At 40.7% G+C, this 13629-nt stretch overlaps 1 protein-coding gene and 1 non-coding gene across 3 annotated transcripts in view; one reads left to right on the top strand and one right to left on the bottom strand.

Moving 5' to 3' along the window:
* The window catches only part of Sil1 (SIL1 nucleotide exchange factor), a 223131-nt gene that overhangs the window by 166219 nt on the left and 43283 nt on the right, over positions 1-13629 (top strand). For both annotated transcript variants that reach the window (XM_060377458.1, XM_060377457.1), the window contains one exon: positions 3061-3182. In XM_060377458.1, the coding sequence (XP_060233441.1) occupies positions 3061-3182 (122 nt within the window). The remainder of the gene's footprint in view (positions 1-3060; positions 3183-13629) is intronic.
* LOC132652672 (small nucleolar RNA U13) lies at positions 12319-12420 on the bottom strand. The gene has a single exon (XR_009590249.1). It is a non-coding gene; the product is annotated as a small nucleolar RNA U13 (small nucleolar RNA).

Raw genomic sequence — 13629 nt, forward strand, 5'->3', positions numbered from 1 at the left:
ACTCTTTCACTTTTAACGCACTTGGGTAGATATTTAGGTATCAGCTTTCCAAAGGGTCTTTGCTTTTGTTAACATGAAAGGCTAAAATCACTAGAAAGCTTATCATGCTTGGGAGGGGATGAGTTACACAAAGGGTAAGCCAGTAGTGACCCAGCAAAATATCCCCCTGCAGGTCCCATCTGCCAGTGTCATCCTCAGGGTGGCATCCCATTCCACTTTTACACTTCGTTGGGCATCACCAGACTCAGCCAGAGGTCATCACAGAAACATTCCATTGGTCATTCCATTGGTTTCCTCTGTTGGCAAAAGTGCCCTCAGTGTTCTGGGCCATTGACTGGGGCTGGGCATTAAAGTGCCATGTGACCCTGGTAAATTGTGATTTCTCATGGAGATTCCAGGATACACAGCTCAGCCTGCTTTCCAGTTATGATGGAGACTTGGGTGATGTAATGCTAACTTTGAGGCAAATAGAACTTTTCCAGCCAGGACTTTCAGTTGATTCCCACTCTAAATTCACTGAATAGAGGTTTAAAAAGCCATGGGCTTCAAGGACCTGAACTGGGTCTGCCAAAGGATTCCTTGCAGCCATATTTTAATTATTAAAACAGGATATGTGAAAAGCAAAACCTTGTGTATAGAAAACAGTTTGTGAGTTATTTATGAAAAAGGCCTCTGTGTGGCCCCTCTGCCCTGGGCAGACTATCTGCTTTTTTCGTGTGACTCCTCAATTATTTACCCACATCTTTCCTTCTCAGATTCCTGTTCTTTCATCATCTTGTGTGCTCTGAATTTTTCCTGGTGTTGGCTTAGTTCCCTCCATCTCCTTCCTGATGGTTTCTCTCCCTACACACCTTTCCACTGGTTTTGCCCCATCCTGAAAGTAGCCTGAGAAAATTTCTGCCTCTCAACTTGCCATCTGTGTGGCTCTGGGGAGAACCACAGAAAAGAAACCACAGAAAGAAAAGGATAAACCTTTTCTTTCTCATTGTCAGTCAGATAATGATAGAACACCTTCGAAATATTTACGGAAATAGCAGCAATTTGTATCTCATGGAATTGATGTCATATAGAAAGCAGAAGCCAGAACAGTCCCTTGGTGACTCTGGCTGTGTTGCTTTGGGGTCAACAGAAAGGCCAACAGCTCTGCCAGGTTTTGGTAAGTGGCCATTCCTATGGGACTTGATGGGATGCTGAGTAATGAGTCTGGATCTTGGAAACCTGGAACAAGGAGGGTCAGAAGATAGATGTGAGTTGTTAAGGCCAAATGTGTGAAGAAGGAAGATGTATCAGCAGGGTGCCCCGGCCTGAGTCTTCCTTTTTAGCTGGGCTTTGGCTCTGTAGTCGTCCTTGCATAGGGACGGGTTGAGACAGAGAAACCCTAGCTCTTGGCCATCCTGTGGCAACCAGACTTTATACTGGATGGATACATTCTTAGCCTGAGGTAATAGGGCCACACACTTTGTCAGTACAAATACCTTGGGTTTTTTGTTTGTGTTTGTTTTTAATTTACAGATCATTTTCTTTTGGGAATAGTTCAAATTTCTATTCCTCAATTCAAGGATTAATCATTGAACACTGAGCCAGGCATGATAGCTACATGCCTGTAATCCCAGCACTCAGAGAGACAGAGGCAGGCAGATCTCTGTGATTTCAAGCCCAGCCTGGTCTACAAATCAAGGACAGGACAGCCAAGTCTACACAGACTTGGCTCAGAAAACCACCACCAACAACAAAAAAAAATCACGGAACACCTAACTCTATGCTAATCATTCTTCTAGTCACTGGACTGCAACAGTTATGAGAAAGCCTGCTCTTTTGGCAGTTCCATCAAAATGTATGACTGTAATTGTCCAAGTGCTAGAAATAGGCCAGGTCCACCCCAAGCATGGGCAGAGTCAGATAATACACTTTATACTTGCTGTTTCTCTCAGAACCTACTTTCTGGTTTGGAGGCAGAAGCAAGGAGAGTCAGGACCCTGAGTTCTAGGGGAAAGATCAGCATCCATAACAGTGCTGCTGGGCTTTAGCTTCTGACACTTTTTTATTTGCTGTGTAGTGGCACCAAAAGGGCAAGAGGTCACCTTTTGGGGCCAGTGATAGTAAAATGGTAATTTAATAGCAATTTAAACTAATAGTTTAAGTGCCACAAAAATCAGCATAACCATTACACCTCAAACTAGGATATATGATAAGACATCAATGTAATAATTTAGTATTGATTTCATTGTAAGGTTTTTTTTTGCAATTTTTTTTACAATCACTTGGGTTCATTGTTTGAAGTTATTCAGCTTATCAGTTATTATATGATGATAAAAATATTCTGCACTACTGGCATATAACCCTAGTTAGTAAAACAGACCTAGGCCAAAGCCTTTGGGAAACTGACTTTTGTATAGATTTTATTAAAAGTGTCCTGATTCAGCCAACCTTATCAAAAAAGGGGTAATATTGTTACTTTTCTCTTAGCACACTTGTAGCACATCTCCCACCCCCAACACACACATACACACACCACATACACACACACACCACATTGCATCGCACCGCACCGCACCGCACCGCACTGCACCGCACCACAGCCAAAACCTGCCACATTAGGAAGACTCATTTTCTTGTCCCTGGTTCTAATAAAAAGTCAGTTTTTTTTTTTTCTGCTCCCATTGTCTTTGGACATCCACAGGAAGTATGGCTCTGTTTAGTTGTGCCATGATGCCAGATTCTTTGTGTTAACAGCTTGCATGTTTGGAGTAAGCTTTGTGACTCATTGCAGCATTAGAATTCTCTGAGACATCCTTGGCATGAGCAATAGCTAGGTGCCATTTCCGCCGAATCCTACGCAGGTGCTTTTAAATGGCGCTATGTGAATGAGAAGTTCTCAGATGTAAGATTACTTTAAAACTTAGGCTGTTTTAATGCCTCCTTTGCAGTTACTCAGAAAGGCCACTGTCGCTTTTCGCATGTCCTTTACATTTGTTTTTTTGTAGTCATTAAAGAAACGATGTCCGAACAGGCCTCTCTTCCCTGATGGCTGTCCTGAGCTAAGCAATGCCTTTGTTGCAGATGGATAATGCACAGGACCTGCTGTCCTTCGGTGGCCTTCAGGTGGTGATTAATGGCCTCAACAGCACAGAACCCCTGGTGAAGGAGTATGCTGCTTTTGTGTTGGGGGCTGCATTTTCCAGGTGAGCAGCATGGATGGGTTGCCATTGGCCTGAACATTTTCCCTAATTGGCTTGAGGAAAGGTTACTGTAGGCTTAGATTTTTCAACAAACCTACTTTATTAGGGTTTTTTTTTTTTTTTTTTTTTTTTTTTTTTAATGTTTCTACCTCTCTTCCAACCCACTAGTAGGGGGAAAAGAAGGTTTTTAAAAAGGGGGAGTTGTAGACCTTTTTAGAAGTAGTTCCTTGGGATGAGTCCACTCTTCATTTTCCGGATACCAGCAGTCCAGTCCAAATGCCAACACCAAACAGCAACACGAGTGAGCAGATTGGGACAAGTCAGTGAAAGCTGAAAGACTATTGGATTGCTCTGAGAAGTTCTCTGGAGCATTTCCTTTTGCAAAGTCATGTCAAAGAACGAAGGCTAATGCAGCAATGTCAATCCGAAAAGGGTTGTCTTACTGTCCATGGGCTTCTATATATCTCTTCTCCTCAGAGTCCACCCACAATGTTTTCAGCTGGCCAAAGTCATGCCCCTAGCATGAGACAGCTCACAGCAAAACATCTCATGCCCTCTCACAAGCTAGCTTCCAGCTTCACATGACACAACTGAGTCTTCAGAGAAACTAGAAACTTGTACTTCAGGTTACTCTTGTCCTTCCTTCTACTCACTGGTCAGTGTGGTGCTGGTGAAGCTACAGTTGAGTCAATTTTGGTTTGTTTGTTTTTTTTTCAAATAGAAGTTTTCACCCATGTTATCTTGTTCTGTGAAGTCTGTTTCCTCCATCATATGTGTGTGGGTGTGTATGTATGTATGTACGTATGTATGTATGTATAGACACTTAATAGCAGATCTCAGGTCATATTTTCTCTTTTTTTGTAAAAATGAATAAAGTGACCGCTCACGTGTAGTAAGTAGTGAGAAACAAGAATAAGCTACAGGAGTTGGTCCTTCAGAGAGTGAAGCTACAGCTGGTGACTGAGTAATGAGGTTGACCAAGACGATGGGCCTTTGGCAGGGGCTGTGACTTCCCCTGGTTGCTGGAATCAGTCATGCAGTCAGGCTGTTGTATTGTCTGGATGGAGTCTTGTTAGTCCGTTATATACTGGGAAACATATTAGGCAAGATGAGCAGTAGAGCTTCTTAAAAGAATGGATATGGAGAAATATGTAGGTATCAAGCCATTTTATTCATTTAAAAAGGTCAGGATATCTTTATACTGCCACAATGTCATAAGATCATCCATATTTCTCAAATAGAGACAGATGCTCTGATTCTTGCTTCGGGGTGGTGACTGTTAGTGTTGCCTTGCGTAGATAGTTTGTGGTAAGATAGGAGAAAGGCTAGTCTGAATGCCATTATGTTGCTTGTTATCTTGTTTGTTTGACAAGACTTTAATTTTTTAAAATCCAATCTTACTTATTTAATTAGAATCTTGATCTGATCCTTTCTTTTCATAGCAGAATGAAGGATGGTTGTCCCATGGGGAGGGAGAAGCTGCAAGCAAGCAAGCCTTTGCTCCTTAATCACTTCCTGCCTTTAATCTTCAGGCTCTGGCTGTCCTGTGGTAGTGCTGTTGACAGAGGAGGCTCTGGCCTCCAAGACAGCTCCATCTCCCTTGGTCTCACGTTCCAAAGCCAAAGTTTTTCAGGAAGCCCAGGTTCTCCTGTGCAGCCTCTGAACATAGCTATGGTGTCAGTTCAGGATCTCCCCTCATACGGTTGTAGAGACTTGAGAATGTACTCAGGTTCACTGTTTGCTTCTCAAGCCAGCAGTGAACTAACTCACCTCTTCATCTAGACTCATTTTTTTAAATCTTTGTCTTATTCCAAAATATTTCCAGCATGAATATGATATTCTGCATGTCTCTTGCCATTGCTTCTGGAAATAGATTTTGGAGAAACAGTAGCATCTTCATGCCACTTTCTTGTTGAAGGGTACCCTGACTTGAGAAGCATGCATTTAGGCATTCTTAGCAAACCATACCTCAAGAGATGCTGTGACAATGTGTGGATTTACGATGACGTCTCCATGACTGGACTTTGTTAGTGTAAGATCTTATTAGCATTCATACAATATGCTAAAATTAATAGAGATAAATATAAAATATTACAATTTAGTGATTTGATGGCAAGCACACTTCTGTAGTTGGAGTGTTCCAGCTGGGTTTTTGATAGCTCACTGGAGGGCTGTTACAGTGACAGCAGGGTATGGCGCCAGAGCTTTTGGAAGCCAGCACCAGGCTTCCCAACACCAGGAAAATGTCAGTGTTTTATGCAAAGAGAAGCTTGACACAGTGAGACTATTTCTGTGCATAGAGGCTGGCTTCAGTGCTGCTGTCTGCTTTGCATGACTTACTTTTGATGTCCTAAGTATCGACTCTGCACCTCCCTAACTGCTGCAGGCTTCAGATGTGTAGTCACAGTGATTACATAATCCTGCTCTTTGCCAAAGGGCATTCAAGAAATAGCATCCTGGAGTCATAGACTTGTGGGAAACCTTTTGAACTGGGAACAATAATAGGTGTCCAGTGAATTTCATAAAGGTGAGTAGCAAATAAAAATATATAAGCACTTGCCCATAATAATGATATCAGTATCGTCGTTACCTCACCATGCTGGGTCCTTTTCTGCTATCAATTTTTCCTATAGGGAAATTCTTGCATCATTTCTTCCTACAGTATACTCTTTCCTCCCTGTTGTCCTGTTTGTCTTTGTTAAGGTGTTTGTGTCCCATCATGTCTCTTGCTGCTGACGTGACGTTGCTGCTTCATGAGAGTGTTTACTTGCCTACCTGGGTTAGTTGCTTAATAAGTCCTTCCATACACATTTCTGTGGACGAAGAGATCTCTTCCCCGATGTTAAACGTCAATTATTCTGAGATCAAGAAAAAAGATGACAGAAATATAATTGACATGGCTACTGAAATAGAATTTGTTCCTTTACTTAAACATGATTAACACCCAACTGTGGGTCACGCATACTCATTTTCTGCTGTTTATTGCCCATGTATAATAATGTAGGTGAAGTTCTATATAAGATATGCAAAAATTGGTATGGTGATCATTATCAGATTCATATTTTCATAGCTACTTTCTTTTAAAAGTCCCTTTCCTCTTCAGGTCGGTTATTTTCATTGGCCTTTTTGTGACCTGATTTCACCCCCCAGTGGCCCCTGTAAGTGTACCTGCAATCTGAATTACCAGGAGTCTCAGACAAGTCTGTTTTGCTTCTGTAGAAAGGAAGTTTTAAAAAGCCTTGCGAATTTCAAAAGCTCTATAGCTTTCTGTAATCTGGTTTTATTGCTTCTCTGTGAACTGGGTGCTCTTCTTTGCTCTTTTCTCCCTGAATGTAAGCTTTACATTGAACTGACAAGAGTTAAACTATCAAGAAACTGGTTTGCTTGAGCCAGTGAACACTGGCTTTGCTGTTCTTGCATTCTCTTCTCATGCACTTTTGTTGTTTTCTATCTGCATTTAGTGACCCATATTTATATTTACACGTGTATGAATTTTATGCATTTATACGACTGCGTGTAATGCTTTTATTTGAACTGTTCTCAGTGTGTATGATGTGATGAGACTTAGCCAGTACACAAAGGGTATACATGTATTATCAGCCACAGAGAAGGGTGTGTTCTACAACTGCTCTCCTTGGCATCTACCTTGGAATTTTCATGGCAGATTTTGAGTTGTATCCATTTCTTTAGAGAATGAGTGTGTGCCTGGCATTGCATATGCCCACCCTATGTTCTTTTGGCTGTGGTTCCCTTATTTGTGCTCTTCCCAAAGGTTTACCAATTAATTTTAAAATAATTTTTTAGATTGTTTTATGTATATGAGTATTTTGTCTGCTGTATGTGTGCTACTTGTGTGCCTGGTGCCCAAGGAGATCAGAAGAGGGCATCAGATCTCCCCGAACTGGAGTTATGGATGGTTGTGAGCGATCGTGTAAATGTTGGAAACTAAACTGGAGTCCTCTGGAAAAGCAATGGGTACTCTTAACCGTTGAGACAGCACTCCAGCCCAGTAAAAAATTAATTACCAATTTTTAATTATCTGGCCAGTGTCTTATTACCACGACTTGCCTCTGTGTTGAGCCTTTCATTCCCGGGTTCTTGCCTTGCATCCCTCGGTGAGTGTCTGTGCTGAGCTGTGTCTTCTCTCTGCCTGATGGACTTGTGGGCTCACATACTATCAATGCTGACAATTTCACAGGCTTTTTTTTTTTTTTTTTTTTTTTTTTAAAGACAGGGTTTCTCTGTGTCATAGCCCTGGCTATCCTGGCCTCACTTTGTAGACTAGACTGGCCTCAAACTCACAGAGATCTGCCTGCCTCTGCCTCCCAAGTACTGGGATTAAAGGTGCGCACCACCACTGCCTGACTAGCCGTATTTCTTATGTCTTCATCTTATGCTTTATATCCTTTGTCTTCATAATCCCCGTGAACATACTTGTTGCCCCTATTGTGGCCTGTACCCTCTCTGTGTTTTCCCCATCTGTGTTCCTCAGTTTTCCTCCTCTAAGTCATGGTCCTCCTAGTCCACTGAGGAATTCAGTATACACTGACTCTGTTCTACCTCCAGTACAACTTACTAACTTATTTTCCTTCTCTATGTTTCCAAATTTCTTAAAAGAATAAATAAAAAAAAAAAGGATACTAACAAGTTGCATATGTTAATGTACTCAAACCCACTACAGTTATTTTCTGGTTTCTTTCCCTCTGTCCGTGAACATTATCATAGGTACTTTGCCATCATTGACACCTCTATAGCAGTCAACAATGTCAGCTAAGATATTTCTTGGAAACTGTTCTTCTTAGCTGTTTTGTCACTATAGCCTCTTGTCTGTAATTATTGTTTTCCCCCTCCTTTTTTTCTGTGTTAGTGATCTAATCTGGGGCTTCACAGGCCAGGCATGGACTCTTCTACCAAGCTACATCCCAGCTCACCTTTTCTTTTATGGTGACATCATTCTTTTACTGTCTTCCAGTTGTAACTACTCATCAGGATTCTTCCAGCCTTGTCCTCCCTACTTATCTCCTAATGACTCTTTCTCTTCCTGTGGTTTCAAATCCCCTCTAATTGTGAGGCACTCCAAAGTCTGCATTCACGTTCAGCCCTTTTCCTGAGATTTTCTGATGCTGGATTCTACCAAAGTGGCTGAAACTCGCACTCTAAGCAGAAAAAGTAGAATCCACTACTGTTTCTTTGACAAACTAGATTTTTCTTCTTACATTCCCTTTTCGTTTATTCTTGTCACAATTATTATAGTTACTTATTATAGTTACTCCAACTTAAAACTTTTGAATGATATCTTGATCTCTGCTCTCCCTTCATTCTCTTGTGGATTTTTATCTCCACTGTTGTTCTCTACTGAACCATTTCTCTTTTTCATTAACTTTAAGAATCTTGATAAACGATTTCCTCTTTTCATTGACTTTAAAGAACCTTAACATTGTAAGTTCAGTATCTTGTTCAAAATGGGAGCTCCCTCCCCCTGTGCTAGGAAATGAAGCGTGGCTATTCTAAGGCAAGCATGGCAATCCCATTCTCCATGGATATGGGTTGGTTTAGAGATGGGCATATGATCCAGTTCTGAGTGATGCTACATAAAGAGATATCAGTTAGAAAGATTTCTGGAAGGATTGTGCTCCAGTGAGTACAAAGCTCAGAGGCAAATCTCACCCTCTGCTTCTTGCCTTGACTGCCTCCATTTTGGAGCCTTTGGACCAGTGAGGTGAGAAGTACAAGGACAGAGAGGGGAAAAGACAGGAGCCTGTGTCTTCTCTGATGCTTTGGAGACACTACAGTGCTGTTTGGAGATGTTCATGTACAAAGTAATTAAATGATTAAATGTCTTTATTTTTTTAATCACAGTTAATGTTCATACTGATCCTTGTAACTGAACTAAATATTGATAAATTTTCAAAATCCCTGTCATATTTTTCTCCCCAAGAGAGGGTTTTTCTGTGTAGCCCTGGCTACCCTAGAGCTCTTTGTGCCTAAGTGCTGGGATCAAAGGTGTGGGCCAGCACTGCCCAGGTCTCTCGGGTTTCTTGAAGTCTCTCATGTTCCTCTTGCTTCTTCAGAGTACTTGTCTCAGTTTGCAATTCTGTAGTTGTTTTATTAGTTATTCATATCCCTTACTCTGTAGTACCAGGAAGGATAGGATAACTTACATTTTAACTTCACTATTTATTATAGACATGGGGTCTGGGATAAAGTGAATGGTCATGAAGAGGAAATGAAGAAACGAATGAAAGGAAGTGATACCTAGGAGATGAGTTATTTCTGAGATAATGAATGAGGCTGAATGGAGAGTGCTGTTTTTTATTATTAATGATGTAATAGTGGATGATTCAGATGCCACACCTTGAACCTTTAAAACCTAAGATCATGGAAATGAGTATGTTACCCCACTGGCTGAAGGCCCAGAAAATAAGGCTAGCGACTGGGATGAGGTCAGACATTAGAGTTGCCAGCATTTAAATAAAAGTTTAAATTTGACCCTTAGGACCAGTCTGACATCTTGCCTCAAGTTCTTAATTTTCTACACTCTCCCAGTGACAAGGGAGGTGCTCAAATAATGTTTCTAATAAATTGATTAGTATAATAACCAAGACTGGCCCAGGCAATTGGATAGCCATAGTGCCTAAGCTGCATTCAAAAGCTGATTAGTGTTTTTCAGATGACAATTAATGACAAATAGAAAATGAGCTTTAAGCCTGACCAGCTGCCTTGAGTACTGCAGAAATCAAGACTTCATTCTGGAGAGGGAGGCACTATTTGCTTAATGAGCTTGTCCTCTCAAATTTCTTTTCACTCTGTCTCTGTGATGTGCTCCTGCCTCCTCCACATTCCCTTTGTCGCGCCTTCAGACTTTTCACTATTGAATGCTTCTTTTAATTTCTTCCTTGCATAGCCCCAGCCCTCAAAGTTCTTTTCTTTATCTTCAGTTTTATTAGTATTTATTGCCTGGACACCTAACCTCACTCTTTAATACATCAACTTCTTTGTAGCTCACCAATTAATTCTTCATTTATTTCCCCAACAAAATTAAATGCTTTCGGTAGTAAAAATGGCTACCCAAGTCTACAGTACTTTACAGAGTATAAGTCTATGTGGCTGCTTTAAGCATAAATGGTCTAACCCAAAACTAAATCACTAAAATTCAGAGAAGAAGGGAGTCACCAAGAGCATGGACTTGTCATTTTCTATACTTCATTTTATTTGATTTTTTACTTTTACCTAGTATGTATTATTTTTGTAGTTAAAATTTGAAATAGTAACAAAACAAAGCAGAGTAGATCAGGGATTTTTACATTTAATATTTTTTTCAAGAACCAAAATACCTGGAAATGCTAGATTAGCTATTTAAACATTTCTTTACATGCTCAATTCACCAGGCAAGAAAATGGTAGAACAGTATTGTTACATAACTTCAGGGGAAATTAGTAACGTCAAACCTTTATGTGGTAGCTCTAAAAGAAAATACAGAAATCCTAAATCCAAATAGAATTTAAATCCTAAGGGGCACAGAACACTGGAACAGACAGCTGCCTCGGGACATTGCCATCCTCTAGTGGTTGAAAGTTTCCAGTTTCTGCTCAAAAGTTACAGGAGACAAAATTTAAGACCTATGAATGACATAAAAACAAAATCTTCTAGTCAAAAGGAGTTGTTCATATGGCTTTGGGCACAAAGAGAAATATTTGTGCCAAAATTCTAACCCCCAGGGCAGCTCTGGAATACACTTGTGATAAAAACCATCCGTTTATAGTCTGAGAACCTCAAAGCACTATACTATGGTTGTTTCTGTTTCTTCCTAGAATCACACGTTTTGGGCCATATTTTGAGCTATTATTGTTACATGCTCATGTGGTTCTAGGAACTTCATATCTTTACCTTGTATATCTTTAGATAGAAGTATCTTTGTTTCTATGGAAGTTATTTTTGTCTTAAAGTTTGTTTGATATTAATACATCCACTAACCTTGTATTTTCTTGCATGTATCTTTTCCATGTCTCTTTTTTCAGTCTTTATTAGCATTGCATTTTTGACATATCTTTTATTAGACATCATATAGTTAGACTTTGTGTGTCTTAGTTACTTTTCCATTGCTATGAAGAGACACCATGACTGAGTCAACTTATAAAAAAAGGCATTTAACTGGGTACTTGCTTACAGTTTCAGAGGGGGAGTCCATGACCATCATGGTGGAGAACATGGCAACAGGCAGGCAGGCATGGTGCTAGAGCAGTAGCTAAAAGCGTTTATCCTAACTTGCAAGTTGAAAGCAGAGAAATAGAGCAACTGAGCCTGGCGTTGGCTTTTGAAGCCTCCACCTCCACCACAATGACACATCTCCTTCAACGAGCAGTTACAACAGGTGGAAGGACCAAAAATTCCAGCAGTCTGAGCCGAAGGGCCTTTCTCCTTCAGATGATCACATGATGTCTGTCTACATGTGTGTGCTCGTTCTTATGCCTGTGAAGGCTAGGGTTTGATCATGGTGTCTTTCTCAATGGTTCTCCATTTTATTTTAATTTTTAAAATTGATTTGCTTAATTTTGTCTGCATGAATGTGTGTCACACATGTGCCTGGTGCTCTCAGAAGCCAGGAGAGGGCTTTGCACTCCCCTGGAACTGGAGTGACCCAGCTGTGAGCCACCTTGTTGGGAACTGAAGCCAGCAAGTGCTCTTGACTGCAGAGCCATCTCTCCAGCTTTCCACTTCCTTTTTGAGACAGGGTCTCATGCATGCCAGGCTGTCTTAGACTCCCTCTGTAATTGAGGGTGGCTGTGAGTACCTCCTGAGTACTGGGTTATAGGCATGTACCACCATGGCAAGCATATTGCCAGTTTTATAATTTTGCCTTCTAGGGGCAGTTAGTTTTACAATTTTTAAAACTATTTTTATCCGCATCTAATTATCAGCAAATTTCATGATTATATGTCCAAGTATGATTTGTTTTAATTTGTCCTCCTTGGCTTTCGGTGTGCTATTTTAATCTACAGACTTCAGCTATGGAAATTTTCTGGTTTATTACCAGTACTATGTGGTTCATTGGCTTTCCCCCATATTCTCTATTTGCGGATGATATTAGGCCATCTGTTTCTAACATCTCTCAAGTGTTCTTTTTTTTCTCTTTTTCCCATGTCAGATGGATAATGTGCTGACATCATAACAAAATCTGAGGCAACACATCTCACACAGGAGCATGAAAACCCAATCATCACACTTAGAAAACCCAAAGGATCTCTAAGTGTCTATGTCTATGTCTTTCTGGACGAGTTCATTCACTTAACAGTTTTTTTTTCTTTAGTGTGTCTAATGTATTTATCACGTCCATGAAGTTTTTAGTATTACATGACTATATTTTTCACTTCTAGGACTTTCCTGCTAATTATTGTTTTAATTGAATTGAGAATTTCAATATGTAGCGTTTTGATTATTGTTCAATTGAAATGATTTAAATTTTAATTGTGGTTTCTTTGGTTTATATGAAATTATATTTCTCAATTTCCAAGTATAGTGGAAAGTTTCTAGTTAGTGTTTTGTTATAAACATGGAGGCTGTAGCCAGATAAATGCCCTCAATTACTAGTCCTTTGAAATACGTTTGAGATTTCTCTATATGGTTAGTTTTCTGGTAGGGTTTTGGATGAATGTCCCCTAAAAGCCTGCGTGTTAGAGGGTTGGGCTGCAGGGTAGCCTCTTTGGAGATAGTCAGCCCCTGGGGAGGGACGCTAATGGGCAGTGCATTGAGATAGGCCCTGGAAGTGGGTTGTGTCTGCCTGCCTCCTGGCTCCTGAGTTCAGTGTTTACTCCAGTACTTGTGACTTGTGCTCAGCAGAGACGGAGAGCAGTGCGATACCTGATCATGGACTGGGACATCCCAAATTGGCTCTCTCAGATATTCCGTGATAGTAATGTGAAGCTGACTGATACCGTAATATTCTTCTTTTGTAAATGTCCTGAATAAATGTGCCTGAAAAGACTGTGCACTTAGTTCTCCAGGAATGCAGTGTCTCCGTCTCGTATAACCCCCTCCCTTCCACATATGCTAACACTTGGTGATAGTGCAGAAACAACACTCATTTATGCCAACCGCGGTTCATGTTGTGAAGTCTGCTCTTCCCTACCCGGGTTAGCAGGCTCGGTTCAGCACTCTTGTCATGCTGAGCAGAAGCAAGCCCAGCTCCCAGTCACGAGGCAGTCGCGGGTAGCCAGCAGCGTTGTTCAGTCGAGTGGGGGCATTAAATACATTTTTAAACTTCGAAGGGGTCTGTTGAAATGTAAGTATCACACGGCAATACCCGTGTGTGCATTGCATTATACACACATATATATCCATGTATGTATGATCACACTTATTATGCACACAGTCTGTGCATAGAGGCACACATTATGTAAGGTGTCAAACTCCATTCTGTCTAAAAATGTTATGATTTTGTTCTCAACTTCAA

The sequence above is a fragment of the Meriones unguiculatus genome, chromosome 2 (assembly GCF_030254825.1).
Source record: "Meriones unguiculatus strain TT.TT164.6M chromosome 2, Bangor_MerUng_6.1, whole genome shotgun sequence".
NCBI lineage: Eukaryota > Metazoa > Chordata > Mammalia > Rodentia > Muridae > Meriones > Meriones unguiculatus.